This window comes from Mastomys coucha, unplaced genomic scaffold (genome assembly GCF_008632895.1).
Source record: "Mastomys coucha isolate ucsf_1 unplaced genomic scaffold, UCSF_Mcou_1 pScaffold8, whole genome shotgun sequence".
In the NCBI taxonomy this organism is placed as follows: domain Eukaryota; kingdom Metazoa; phylum Chordata; class Mammalia; order Rodentia; family Muridae; genus Mastomys; species Mastomys coucha.
The window spans coordinates 42,675,720-42,691,205 of record NW_022196914.1 but is presented as its reverse complement, the minus strand read 5'-3'; the positions used below and the strand labels follow the sequence as shown (position 1 = coordinate 42,691,205).

The following is a 15,486-nucleotide window of genomic DNA, read 5'->3' as shown; positions in this document are numbered from 1 at the left end:
AGATATGTCTTTCCTTTAAAATAAAAAAATGTAGCAACTGGATTTTTCTCAATATTACAAGGGAGTTTATAGGCAATTTAAGGTTATTAACACAGAAAAAGTGACTTTTATGATCCATCTATGATTTTCATAAAGTATCTCATGAGTAGAATTTTTCTGTATTCTGTGTGCTTTCATCTTTTATGCCTTGGTGTAAGTCCTGGGTTTGACTATGATTCTGCCTAGTGAGACACTGAATCAGGGCTCTCTGGCCTCACTTCAAAAGTTTTATGTGGACAGAATCTACAAATAAATCCACTAACAGTCATGGGCTCTGCCCGGTCCTGTCGGAGTTCCAACTTCCAGTTTGCACTTACACTAGCAGAAGTTGCAGATCAGCACTCTGGGCCCCACCCTGTCAGAGCTCTTCCTTCTGGCCTGAGCCTTCACCTACTGCAGTCAGGGATCAGCACACTGCATCTCACCCCACAGCTCTGTCTACCTCCCAGGAGCCCTGCTCCAACCTGCAACACCCAGGCCAGCCAACACCAGAGACAATGGCGAAACCTATTGCAAGAACATAATCAAGACAAGCCATCAAACACCATCAGAACTCAGCTTCCGTACTACAGCAAGCACTAGATATCCTAACACACCTGAAGAGCAAGACTGTGACCTTAAATACCATCTCATGAAGATAACAGAGGCCTTTAAAGGAGATATAAATGATTCCCTTAAAGAAATATAGGAAAGCACAGTCAAACAAGTAGAAGCTCTTAAAGAGGAAACAAATAAATTGCCTAAAGTAATCCAGGAAAATAAAAACTGGTGAAGGAAATGAATAAAATAGTCCAAGACCTAAAAATAGAAATAGAAGCAATAAAAAGAACACAAATGGAGGTAAGGCTGGTGATGGAAAACCTAGGAAAGAGAACAGATGCAAGCATCACCACCAAAATACAAGAGATAGAAGAGAGAAACTCAGGCATAGAAGATAACATCGAAGAAATGAACTTATCAATCAAAGAAAATGTCAAATGTAAAAAATTCCTAACTCAAAACATGCAGAAAATCTGGGACACTACGAAAAGACCAAACCTAAGAATAATAGGAATAGAAGTAGGTGAAAATTCCAATTCAAGTGCCAGAAAACATCTTCAACAACATCATAAAAGAAAACTTCTCTATAGAAAGAGATGGCTAGAAATGTACAAGAAGCTTACAGAACACCAAATAAGCTGGAGTGGAAAAGAAAATCTGCCTGTTACATAATCAAAATACTAAATATAAAGGCAGCCCTATCAGAATTACACGTAACTTCTCAACAGAGAATCTAAAAGCCATAGATCTTGGAAAGATGTCTTGCAGACTCTAAGAGACCACAGATGCCAGCCCAGACTACTATACCCAGCAAAACTCTCAATCACCATAGATGGAGAAACCAAGATTCCATGACAAAATTTAAGCAATATCTTTCTACTAATTCAGATCTACAGAGGATACTAGGAGGAAGACTCCAACACAAGGAGGGAAACTACACCCAAGAAAGCACAAGAAATTAATCATCTCACATCAAAAGCAAAAGAAGAGAATCATATATACACATAATAACACCTCCAACAACAAAATAGGAACTAACAATTATTGGTCATTAATAAATTTCAATACCAATGGCCTCAACTCACCAATTAAAAGACACAGATTAACAGACAGGATGCATAAAGGATCACTCTGCTGCATACAAGAAGCACTCCTCAGCAAGAAAGATAGACACTACCTCAGAGTAAAGGACTTGAAAGAGATTTTCCAAGCAATGGGACCCAAGAAACAAGCTGGAGTAGCCATTCTAATATCTAATAAAATAGACTTTTACCCAAAAGTTATCAAAAGAGATAGGGAAGGAAAAATCCACCAAGAGGAACTCTCAATTCTGAATAATCTATGCTCCAAATGCAAGGGCACCCAGATTCGTAAAAGAACCTTTACTAAAGCTCCAATCACACATTGAACCCCACACCATAATGGTGAGGGAATTCAACACCCACTGTCACCAATGGACAGGTTATTGAAACAATGATACTCATAGATGGCATGAACCAAATAGATTTAACAGATATCCACAGAACCATTCACCCCAAAATAAAAGAACATATCTTCTCAGCACCTTACCGCACCTTCTCCAAAATTGACCATATAATCAGACACAAAGCAAGTCTTAAAATATACAAGACGATTGAAATAACCTACCATATTCTATCAGATCACCACAGATTAAGGCTGATGTCAACAACAACAGAAGCAATAGAAAGCCCATATACTCATGGAAACTGAACAACCCGCTACTCAACTCAATGATAACTTGGTCAGGGATGAAATAAAGAAAGAAATTAAAGACTTCCTGGAATTCAATGAAAATGATGACACAACATACTCAAACTTATGGGACACAGTGAAAGCAATGCTAAGAGGAAAATTCATAGCTCTAAGTGCCTTCATAAAGAAACTGGAGAGATCTCTCATACTAGAAAGAAACTTAATAGCACACCTGAAAGTTATAGAACAAAAAGCGGCAAACAAACACAATAGGAGTAGACAGCAGGAAATTGTCAAACTCAGGGTTGAAATCAATCAATTAGAAACAAAGAGAACAATATAATCAATAAAACCAAGAGCTGGTTCTTTAAGAAAAATCAACAAGATAGACAAACCCTTAGCTAAGCTAACTGAAAGGCACTTGGACAGTATCCATATTAACAAAATCAAAACTGAAAAGGAAGATATAACAATAGAAACTGAGTAAATTAAAAAAAAAAATCATTAGGTATTACTTCAAAAGCCTGTACTCCACAAAACTGGAAAACCTAAAATGAATGAATTTTAGGAGAGATACCACACACCACAGTTAAATCAAGATCAGTTAAACTATCTAAACAGTCCCATAGCCCCTAAGGAAATAGAAGCAGTCATTAAAAGTCTCCTAACCAAAAAAATACCCAGGACCAGATGTTTTTCTATAAGATTTTCAAAACAGAACTAATACCAATACTCCTCAAACTATTTCACAAAGTAGAAAAAGAATAGTGACAGGATTAAAATAGTAAAAATGGCCATCTTACTAAAAGCAATCTACAGACTCAATGCAATTCCCATACTACCTAATTCACTCTATGAGGCTACAGTTACCCTGATACCCAACCACACAACTCAACAAAGAAAGAGAACTTCAGACCAATTTCACTTATGAACATTGATAAAAAAATACTCAATAAAATTCTAGGAAACCAAATCCAAGAATACATCAAAAACATCATTCACCACAATCAAGTTGGCTTCATCCCAGGGATGCAAGGATGGTTCAATATACAGAAGTCATCAACATAATCCACTTTATGAAACAAACTGAAAGAAAAAAATCACATGATCACCTCACAAGATGCTGAAAAAGCCTTTGACAAAATACAACACCCCTTCATAGTAAAAGTCTTGGAGAAACCAGGGATTCAAGAGACATAACTAAATGTAATAAAAGCAATATACATCAAACCAACAGCTACATCAAATTAAATGGAGAGATACTTAAAGCGTTCCCACTAAAATCAAAAACAAGACAAGGCTGCCCACTCTCCTCCTAACTATTCAATATAGTACTGGAAGTCATAGTTAGAGAAATTTGACAACAAAAAGAGATCAAGGGGGTACAAATTGGAAAGGAAGAAGCCAAAGTATTATACATGGATGATATGATTGTATATGTATGTAAGCAATCCCCACAATTCTACCAGAGAACTCCTACAGCTGATAAAAGGCTTCAGCAAAGTGGCTGGATATAAAATTAACTCAAATAAATCAGTAGCCGTCTTTTATACACATGATAAATGGGCAGAGAAAGAAATTAGGGAAATAACACTTCACAATAGCTACAAATAATATAAAATATTTTATGTAACTCTAACCAAGCAAGTGGAAGGTCTGTATGATAAGAATTTCAAGTCCCTGAAGAAAGTAATTGAAGAATATATGAAAAGATAGAAAGATCTCCCATGCTCATGGATCAGTAGGATTAAAATAGTAAAACTGGCCATCTTTCCAAAAGCAATCTACAGACTCAATGCAAATCCCATCAAAATCCCAGCACATTTTTTTTTTTTACAAATCTTGAAAGAGCAATTCTCAACTTCATATGGATAAACAAAAAACCTGTGGTAGTCAAAACAGTCTTGAACAATAAAAGAACCTTTGGAGAAATCACCATTCCTGAATCAAACTCTACTACAGAGCAATAGTGATTTAAAACAACAACAAAAACAAAAACACATGGTATTGGTACAGAGACAGACTGGTCAATGGAATAGTATAGAAGACCTAGAAATAAACCCACATACCTATATTCAACAAAGAAGCTAAAACCATATGATGGAAAAAAGAAAGCACCTTCAACAAATGGTGCTGTTCTAACTGGATGTCTGCATGTAGAAGAATGAAAATAGATTCATATTTATCTCCTTGCACAAAGCTCAAGTCCAAGTGGATCAAGGACCTCAACATAAAACCGGATATACTAAATCTAATAGGAGAGAAAGTGGGATACAGCCTTGATTACATTGGTACAGGAGACAATTTCATCAACCAAACACTAATGGCTTAGGCTCTAAGTCAAGAATTGATAAACAGGACCTCATGAAACTAAAAAGCTTCTGTAAGGCAAAGGACATAGTTAATAGGACAAATCATCAACCTACAGATTGCGAAAAGATCTTCACTAACTCCACATCCGACAGAGGGCTAATATCCAAAATATATAAAGAACTCAAGAAGTTAAACTCTAACAAACCAAATAACCCAATTTAAAAAATGGAGTATAGAGCTAAACAGAGAATTCTCGATAGAAGAATCTTGAAAGTCTGAGAAGTACTTAAAGAAATGTTCAATGTCCTTAATCACCAGGGAACTGCATATCAAATCAAACCTGAGATTCTATCTTACACCAATCAGAATGGCTAAGATAAAAAACCTCAAACAACAGCAGATGCTGGAGAGGATGTGGAAAAAAAAGAACACTCCTCCATTGCCGGTGGGATTGCAAACTTGTACAAACACTCTGGAAATCAATCTGGCAGTTTCTCAGAAAATTGGAAATAGTTCTACCTGAAGACCAAGCTATACCACTCCTGGGCATATACCCAAAAGATTCTCCAACATACCAGAAGCTCCACTATGTGCTCCACTATGTTCATATTGGCTTTATTCGTAATAGCCAGAAACTGGAACCAACCCAGATGTCCCTCACCTGAAGAATGGATACAGAAAATGTGGTTCATTTACACAATGCAACAGTATCTAGCTATTAAAAACAAGGACATCATGAATTTTACAGGCCAATGGATGGAACTAGAAAATATAATCCTGAGTGAGGTAACCCATACCCAAAAGGGCAGTCATGATATGCACTCAAGAAGTAAACAGAGGAATGGAGGCCAGGGTCAGGGGGTAGGATCAGGTACAGGGATAGATAGGAGTGAGGCTCAGAAGGCCAGGAGAATGGATGTAAACCTTCAGCTGTGGGGATGGGGGTGTGAGCTGGGGGAGGGGAGAGGAGAATCTCTAGGCTATCCCATAGGGGAGGCTCCCAGGAAATCAAAGAGAGTGAGCTTAGCCAAGATTCCGAACAGTGGGGACATGAAATTAGCAGAGGCCACCTCTGGTAGCCAGACAGAACTCCCAGTGGCGGGATAAGGATATCAACCCATCCACAAAACTTTGACCTCAAATTTGTCCTGTCTAAAAGAAATGCAGGGATAGAACAGAGACTGAAGAAAAAGCCAACCAATAACTGAACCCCAACTAGAACCCCATCCTATGAACAAGCACCAATCCCTGACATTATTAATGATACTCTGTTATGCTTGCAGACAGGAGCCTAGCATAACTGTCCTCTGAGAGGCTCTACCCAGCAGTGGACTGAAACAAATGCAGATACCCACAGCCAAACATTGGACAGTGGTCAGGGACTCTTAAGGAAGAGTTCTTCCCCCAAGGGAAGAACTGAAGGCCCTGAAGGGGAAGGGAACTCCACAGGAAGACCAATAGAGTCAACTAACCTAGACCCATAGGAGCACTCGGAGACTGAAACACCAACCAAAAAACACACGCTGACTGAAAAGAGGTCCCAGGCATATACTTAGCAGGCATGCACCTCGGTCTCCATGGCTGCCTAACATGGCCTCAGAGAGAGAGGATGCACCTAATCTGGCAGAGACTTGATTGGCGTGCTGTGTTTCGGGGGGAGGATACCCAGAGGGGCCTCCACCTTCTCAGAGGAGAAGGGGAGAGGGGATGGGAGTAGAGACTCTATGAGGGAGGGAGCAGGTAGTTTGGGGGATGTAAGTAAATAAATAAGTAAATCCTAAGACAAAAATATAAAATTGATACATCAAATATTGCTGTTGTTGCTAATCAGTCTAATTAGTGCAGTTCAGCATGGGGAGAAGGGGGTTGGGAACCTACTCTATTTTGCTCCATTCTATCAATTTCTTAGGACCAAGAGAATGAAGTCTGCATTAACACACACGTTCTCCACCGGAAACAACTCCCTTATTGATCTTTCCTAGGCCTTGCTCTCATCCAGACCAGTTATTTGTCATAATTCTACATTTCTGTTCACTATCAAGCCTTTTTTCTTGTGAGGCAATAAGCAAACAAACCCATCTGAAAGGTAAGGATGGATGAAACGGAGCCAAAGCTTTCTAAGCCTACAGGTGGAACTGATAGGCACTCTGCAGTGAGCACTGAGCAGGCAGATGAAGTCAGCAGTTTTCAAAGCACGGAGCCTAACACTCTTCACAAGGTGCCATTTCTTAAAAGCCTACTCGTTACAAAAGCTGGAAATGTTCAGCCGGTACTTGGGAAAAGAATGGAAAATCTCCAGTCACAAGTCTCTGCAGTGTTACTACTGTAGCTGACTGACTGGGGATGGTGTAAGCTTTCAAAGAGACAGCCACACAGTAGCAGCGCGCATCTCCTTGCAGAGAAGCCTGCCAGGGCCTAGGCTCTGCTCAAGCTGGCTTTCACGCAGCAAAGGGGGAAACAGAATATTCCCGCACTGTACCCCAACAGTGCCACGGAGGTCTGCAACATGCTGTACACGCTCTCCAAGCCCCTCCCTCAGTGACAGCGCGCGCCCGCGGGGCCCATTACCATCCTGCAGAATGAGGGTGGGTTGCACTGCCTGCACTCGGAACTGCCTGGCCCTCCAGCCAGGGCTAGGCGCCCGCACCACCTCGCTGTCAGAGAGCCAGGTCACGGTCTCAAAGTTGTCCCCGCGAGCCAGGGCCTCGGCCTCGGCGCGGTGCACAGCCACCTGGTCGAACTGATAGAGACCGCCGGAGTGATCAAAGTGCACGTGGGTGGCCACGGCCAGGAGCGGCCTGCGCCCTGCATCCTCTTTGGACCCGCAATCCTGCAAGAGGCCCGAGGAGTAGAGGTACTCCGGGAGGCTGCGCAGCCCCAGGCCCGTGTCGATCACCACGTCCTGCTCCGAGCCGCGCACCAGCCAAATGTTGGCCCGGTTGCCTGACTCGTAGAACCGTTCTTGAATCCAGAAGATGCCATCGCCCAGAGACTTGTGGGCATACCACTCGAGCGCGGACATGCTGCTGCTGCGCAGGGGTGCGGCCGGGCAAGGTGGGTGTGCCTCCCACAGGCAATCCAGAACTCGCTGTTGCTGCTGCAGAGCTCGAGGTGCTACTCTCAGCACTGGGGGAGGTGCGATCGAGGGGCGGGGATCCGGAAGGGAGCGCGGATAGGACGCCGCGACAGTGCCCTCCTATCCGAGCCGCAGAGCGCAGACTGCAACCCAGCTGCCGCAGCTTCTGCAGCCGCAGAGCCTAGGCGGTAACGCAGGCCGCGGAAGCGGGGCGGAGACACCGGGCAATGCTCTGCTCGGGGGTTCTACTGCAGGGGCCAGGAGAGATGCGTGGGAAGCGACAGGCCCGCCCCGACAAGGGCAGCGGACGCTGTGCTGTGCACTCGCCGCCGGAGCCCAGAGTGAGGCTGAGCCAGTTGAAGGCTGACTACGGCGCCTGCCAAGGGCTAAAAAGCTCTCTTTCGGGGGTGTGGCCTCGCAGAGAGTGGGCGGGGCTTCCAGTGCGCTCGCCTGCGCTGTAGCCGCGTGCAGAGTGGTGCGCGTTGCTCGGGCGGTAGGATCTGCAGCTCCTTGCTGGCTGGTCTGCCTGTTTTCCTGCCATCTCTGCTTCACCGTGTGCCTAAGCCTCGAGACTTGGCTTGCAGGTAACTGGAAGCTACCCGGTTCTGGGTGGAGGTGAAGAGGGTAGAAGGGAGTTGATGGGGCACGTGGAGAACGTGGTGGCCGGGTATCCGGAGCCAACATTTATCAAAGCCCCTCTGGAGTGACTTTGGGAGGTAGCCTTACCTCCCCAAAGCCTGCTCCTGCCTCCTTCCAAACCGTTTAAAGTTTTCGTAGCCAGATCTTCCAGCCTCCCGGTGGGTTTTTTCTCTGTGAGAAAGCTGGGGGTTTATCTTCTTGCAAGAGAAGACTATGTAAATCCGGTGGCTGTTTTTTGTTCATGCAAAGTTTGGCGGCAGTTTGCTGATAAGGGCATACTTATCATCGCTTCTGTATTCTTAATTAGAGAGGGACTGGTGATAAATTTTTTCTTTAAAAAAGGAAAACCTAAATGACCGTCATAGTTCTGTTTGGTTCTTTGCCCTTTGAAGAGAGCAGAGAAAGTTAAGAGCTTAAGGAAAGGCGGAACACTTTGAGGGGACAGGAAAAGTGGATATGACTGGGTGTGGCCTTGCAAGCCACCGAAATCACCCCACTGTCAATATCAAGTCCCTGTGTGCTTGCACCCCAACCACTAGCTATTGATGCATCTATTTCGGATTCAGAAATTCCCTTGAGAATTTGACTAACCTTCAGAAATTATAAAGAGACCCACGGGATAGCATTATAAAGGATAATTAGGAAAATCCTTCCTGTGGCATCTCCTAATAAGTCTTTCTTGGAGGGAGAGGTGTATTCTTCCTACACTCCTAAACTCTCTGGTGGGTGTAGGAGCAGGTCGCTGCCCTTTTGAGTATTTTGCTAATCTTGTCAATTAGTCAGTTACGGAATTGGGACCATTCTTAGCACTAGTGCCTGAGCTAAATGATGTGTGACAAGCAGAAAACTGTGTTTTTTTTTTTAAAAAAAAAAAGTCTGGCCGGGTGGTGGTGGCGCACGCCTTTAGTCCCAGCACTTGGGAGTCAGAGGCAGGCGGAGGATTTCTGAGTTCAAGAGGCCAGCCTGGTCTAGAATTCTACATGTAGATGGACTACTGAACAATTGCACTGGCCATACGAAGGTATTCTCCACAGAGAAACACTATGCCCTCTGTACTTTGTTTCTGCTGCAGAAGGGAGCCACTTGGTAAGATGGCACAGTATTGTTCCTTGACCATAAGCTCAGAAAGGATTCAGTGGTGATTAATTACTTGGCTTGTGCCTAGCTCTAGAGTCCTTTGGACCTACAGTTCCCAAAGGCTCCTTTTTACTTTTCAATATGACGCTGCTTCTCATCTTAATGAAATTTAAGCTCAAGTAGTCCTGAAAGAGGCAGGACTTCTTCAACTAGTTTTTCTGGCCTGGTTCCTGCCTCATTTTCACACCACCTGTCAGGTTCTGACAGGTTCTCGAAAGTATATTTTGCCCACTTCCCATATTCAAGCGTGAACTCCATAAGAACAGAGATGTTATTTTGTTTGCCTCTATTCCCAACACAGAGGGGATGATTTGACCCAGAGGTTAGGGTTAGTCTTAATAAAGACTTCAGTGGATAAATGAAGACCTTCCTTGGGGAGGCAGACAACCAGCCGTTACGTGGTGAGAAGCAGAAGTTAAATGTCCTAAGCTCTGTTAACTGAAGAGAATGACATAGTAAAGATTGGCAGACTTCTGTTAAATTGACGTGATGAATTGAGAGTAGTGGGATCTGGACATAAAATGTCTAGTAAGTTTCAGAGGGCCAGATGGCTGATGCTAAAGGCCTGAGCTAAGGAAGAAGAAAGGAGAATGATAGAGAACACACAGCTAATAGTCTTCTCTTAGGTGATCAAAGGAGACAGCCAGAGTAGAATGACTCGGGCTCTTGATTAGAGCATGTTTAGGGCATTCTTCAGAAAGATAGATACTGTGACCTGGCTTTTGCTGTCTCCCCTGGCCATCAGCTATTTGAACCTTTATTCATCTCCTTAAATGTGCAAGGTTGTGTGTACAAGAGGATGATACATTTAAGTCACAATCATAACTCACACCATTTTAGATCTAGGAAGAAATGCAGAGATTAGCTCACAACCTTCCAGAAGATTGTGTTTAGAGTTGGTTAGGATAGACTTGAACAACACCCATTTTCAGATCTCTTGGGACTGATTCTGAACGGGAGTTTTGAGGCAGCACCCTGAGCTGGAAGTGAGGCAGCATCCTGAGGTGAAAGCAGTGCTGCGTTGTCGATGTTGTGTCTTCAGTTTCAGACTTGGGGGCTGGAAAGATGGCTTAGCAGGGAAGAGCTCACTCATGTTACTTCTGTAGAGGACCTGACTTCAGTTCCTAGCAACCACAGCAAGTGGCTCACAAGCACTGGTGGCCTGACATCCTCTTCTGACCTCCATGGGCACCTGCATTCCTCTGCACATACTCACACATAGTTTAAGATTTTGAAATTCAGAACTTTTTGCAGTTGTCCATTTCCCTCATTGGTCTGGGATACAAAAATAGGTTGTCAACGACTTTAGATATGTGCTTCCAGAAGTAAAATATAGGTAGGGCGTTGAAAGGCCCTCCTGAGGCTAATTCTTCTCCCGCCTTTGATAGGAATTGTTTGAGACTATCAGATGGCCTTTATAACCTTTTTACTCAACTACAAAATGAGATTTAATCTACTGTGATTCTTAGTTTAGCTAGGACCACATAATGAGGTCTTGGAACGAGTCACTTATTGTACATAGAGATGCCAAAATATTTGAAAAGAATGGATGTTTTGAAGGAAGAATTAAGAATTAATTGGATTGGGCCATTCTAAACAGATTTGGCTAATGAGGAAATACAGAGATAAAAAACTCCTCATTCACAAAGTTTGGAAGCTGGGGTGATGTCCCATCATCTATTAAGGATGTTGAAATGGAAAGATTATAAATTCAGAGCCCGCCTAGGCTATAGAAAGGGCTCAAGTCAAGTCTGGAAAACTATCAAGTCTTTGCCTCAAGAAGTAAATAGGTAAATAAATAAAAATTAGGAGGCTGAGGATAAAGTTTAGTAGTGGACGTTTGCTAGTGTGTGTGTGAAGCCCTGGGTTCAACCCCTCTTCTTCCCATGACACACCTTTCCTGGAAAACCAAAGTCAATGTATTAGATAAATACATCAAATAAACGGCTTAAGTGACTGATGCCTAGGTCTCACTTGTGAACCTTTCTTTTCATGATTTAGTTTCTGGCTCCAGGGGGAGAAAATGAATTAAGAGACCAAGTGTTCTATGTATAGGAGTACCACGTCTGGGTCATCAAACTGAAGAATGGCTTGTAGGCCAGTGTGCCTAGTAACCAGAATGTCTCAAGAGCTAGTGTTTGATTTTTCTACAGGTTACATTTATTGTTGTTATCAATTTATGCCCAGTGACTGCAAGATTAAAAATAGGAAGTTGAAGTCTGCAGAGCTTATTTCTGGGGCCATATTCCATTAAACAATGTTAATTGAGATACTCTTAGAGTTTAATTTTCCAAAACATTTCCTGGGCCCAACTTCAAAGATGATGGTTTATTGGGTTTGAGAACTAAGTTCTCAGGACTCAATATGGACTTTTATTATGTTTGAGAACTAAGTTCTCAGGACTTTTATATTTTATATTGCACAGGTAATTCCTCTGATCAGGCAAATTTGGTAAACTTTTCCTGACTAGCTAATCTCTAGTTAGTGACAGATCCTAGATTGGAATGTAGCACAGGTCTTGGCCATGTTTATTGGGCTACTACAGGTGCTGAGCAAAGGTGTAAGCCCCCTTACTCTACAGATGTCATACGTGAAAGACCAGCTTTCTGTAGACTCAGCATGGTAGAGTGTGACTCAGCAATTGGAATGAAGCCATTGTGTGTGATATTTTACCTCTTTTAGACTAACGCAGATGGGATGAGCTTTGAAATTAAAATGAATTTCCTAATGGATTTTGTTTTTAAGGTAACTGGCCTTTGAGAAAAATTAATCCCTAGTAGAGTTCCAATCAACAAAATGGGAAAATTATAAAAATGTATGCCATGCATCATTCAAGTCCACAGGCTTATAAAAAATGTATAGCACCATTTTGCAATCTACAGTGGAATAGCAGGATGTAGCAAGTAGGTGATACTGATGAGCATCCTGTACTAAGCAAGAAAGACCAGTGGTAAGTAAGCCACAGACCATCCTGAGTGTCACCAAGAGCGGGACTAAATGTATATCTTCTGATGATACAGTGAGAAAACAGTATTTCTTAACTATCCTAGAAGCAAAAGTCAATCCAAAATCTGAATTAGCGGCTAATGTACCTGTTCATAGGAAATCATAGTCAACGGAATGCATTAAGCTACTTAAGTGTGTGACTTTTTTTCCAACCCAGAATATGGGAGGTTGTTGCTAATTTTGAGCCGTGCTCAGATGCATTGCTGTCTCTGGGGAAGTATGTTAGAAAGTTCTTGGGTCCTGCTCAGGACCATCAGAACATAAGCAGAACCTTCATGTTCTGATGATGTGCATGTTATAGGACAGCCACCTAGTCATTTCCATAAGTAAATAGTAAGAATAACAGAACAGGAGGCATTCTACAGTTAGAAGGAAGGAAATGTAAAAGACATAATTCCAACTGCTATGTGAATTTTTTGTCTTGAATAAAAAAAAAACTATAAATTCACTTATGTGGTAAGGGAGGAAGTTTGGGTGCTGATTACATAAAAGATGATAGTAAGGAGCTGTAGAGATTATACATGTGATATTATGTGGCTTACATTGATTAATGAGCTCATGGATTAGCAGGTTTTCCTATGGCGTTTTCATACATACTTAGTTGTGGTTGATCCCTCACACCCCTCTCCTGCTCCCCAACCCCAGACTCCTCAGCCCTCCCTTTTCCCCTTCCACTCTTGCTCCCTGTGGGTTCCTCCCTTCTCCTTTAAGGCTTCCTTTCTTCTTCCATCATGGGCCTCATTCTAGTTTCCTGACCACTAACTATACTCACTGCTACAGAAATACATATACATGGAAAATCACAAGCCTGGATCTGCACACAAGAGTATATACAGTACTTATCATTTCCATCCTGGGCTACCTCAATAAATAAAAGTATTTTCTAGCTCTATAAATTTCCCTCAAATTTTATAATTTTATTTTTCATTATTGTACTGGCTGGCTGGTTTTGTGTCAACTTGACACAAGCTGGAGTTATCACAGAGGAAGGAGCCTCTGGTGAGGAAATGTCTCCATGAGACCCAGCTGTAAGGCATTTTCTCAATTAGTGATCAAAGGGGGAGGGCCCCTTGTGGGTGGTGCCATCCCTGAGCTGGTAGTCTTGGGTTCCATAAAAAAGCAAGCTGAGCAAGCCAGGGGAAGCAAGCCAGTAAGTAACATCTCTCCATGGCCTCTGCATCAGTTCCTGTTTCCTGACCTGCTTGAGTTCCAGTCCCTGACTTCCTTTGGTGATAAACAGCAATGTGGAAGTGTAAGATGAATAAACCCTTTCCTCCCCAACTTGCTTCTTGATCATAATGTTTTGTGTAGGAATAGAAACCCTGACTAAGACAAATTGGTAGCAGCCTGTGAGAACCTGACCATGTTTTGGGGAAGAATGTGGAAGGACTTTGGAACTTTGAGCTAGAAGAGTCATTGGAATGTTAAGAGCTCTGTGGGATGTTCTGTAGGAGCTTGGAAGATCATGTTGAGAACAGTGCAGAGATGGAGGCCTGGCTTGTGAAATTTCAGAAGGAAGATTAAAGACTCTTATCAGGGCCATGTTGTTTTGATTGTGAAGGTTCTGTGGTTTTGGTTAGCTGGGGCTGAAGAATCAGCTGTGATTAACAAGATAACAGAACTACTAAATCAAAAACTTTGCATTACTGGGACTATTGATGCTGGCTAGCTGGAGCTAAGAAATTATCGGTGATTAAGAGACCAGCATCATTGAGGTGAAATCTGGGAAGTGTTTTCTGAGAGCACAAAGAGGCTGTGTTCCAGAGATAGCCAAGGTTATCTCTGGATAACCTTGTGCTGTGGCTGGACTTGGTAATGTGTAAGAGTCACCCAGGTGGCACTGGTTTTGAAGGCATGAAGGGGTCATGAAGAGCAGCTGAGGCTCGGCACTGTGAGAGGCCATGGAAGGCCATTGGTGAAGGTGCAGCCTCAGTTACAATTGATGGCCCAGGACTGAAGGGGTCATGGAAAGGAGTTGAGGCTTGGCACCATGAAGAGAGTCTATGAGAGGCTATTGGTAAAGCCTAATTACAGCAGAAGACAGTGTTTTGGAGATGCCAGTACCATGAGGTGATCACCAAGAACAGCAGCAGCAGTGGAGTACAGGCTTCTGGAGCCTAGAAGACAAGGTGTGTACTACAAAGAGCAGAGCTGGAGAAGTGACCCAAGCCCTTGGAGGAATCCAGAAGATCGTGAGTGGATCCCAGACATTGGACTGTTGGAGTTTGATTTTTGCTTTTGATTGTGACTGTGCCCTGATATTTTTCCCTTTTGAAGGAAGAAAGTATTTTAGTGGAGCCCACAGTTAAGAGACTTTTAATTGTAAAAAGACTTTGCATTTTAAAATAAATTGGATATTTTAAAGGGATTGAAATTTTAAGAATTTGCAAAGACTGTGGGACTTTTAAAGTTATTTAGATCTTGGGGATGAATCAGAAAGTAAGGGTTGATGCTTAATAGTGACATATCAAGTTGAAAGGGGTCAGTTGTACTGGCTGGTTTTATGTGTTAACTTGACACAGGCTGGAGTTATCATAGAAAGGTGTTTCAGTTGGGGAAGTGCCTCATAAGTAACATCCCTCCATGGCCTCTGCATCAGTTCCTGCTTCCTGCCTTGCTTGAGTTTCAGTCCTGACTTCCTTTGGTGATGAACAGCAATGTGGAAATGTAAGGTGAATAAACCCTTTCCTCCCCAGCTTGCTTCTTGATCATAATGTTTTGTGCAGGAATAGAAACCGTAACTAAAATAATTATGAATTAATACATTTCCATTGTGTGTATGTACTGTATTTTTATTATCCATTCTCTGTGAATGGACAGCTAGACTACGGATGGGCATCTGGGCTAGTTTTGTATTCTTGCTACTGTGAATAGACAGGGAATAAATATCGATGTGCAGGTATCTTCATCTCCATGGGAGTTTGTATAGTCCTTTGGGTGTGTGCCTAGGAGGCTGTAATTGGTGCATACCATAATTCTTTTAATTCTTTTTTTTTTTTTTTTTTTTTTTTTTTTTTTTTTTT

The 15,486-nt window shown here is 42.4% G+C and overlaps 2 protein-coding genes across 3 annotated transcripts in view; one reads left to right on the top strand and one right to left on the bottom strand.

The window, feature by feature from the left end:
- The window catches only part of Mblac2 (metallo-beta-lactamase domain containing 2), a 42,101-nt gene extending 34,074 nt beyond the window's left edge, over positions 1-8,027 (bottom strand). The window contains exon 1 of the mRNA XM_031360719.1: positions 7,174-8,027. Coding sequence (XP_031216579.1) covers positions 7,174-7,627 — 454 coding nt within the window. The 5' untranslated portion in view covers positions 7,628-8,027. The remainder of the gene's footprint in view (positions 1-7,173) is intronic.
- A 20-nt stretch (positions 8,028-8,047) lies between these two features.
- Positions 8,048-15,486, top strand: part of Polr3g (RNA polymerase III subunit G) — a 39,777-nt gene continuing 32,338 nt past the window's right edge. For both annotated transcript variants that reach the window (XM_031360722.1, XM_031360721.1), the window contains exon 1: positions 8,048-8,265. The gene's annotated coding sequence lies outside the window, so the exon portion shown is untranslated. The remainder of the gene's footprint in view (positions 8,266-15,486) is intronic.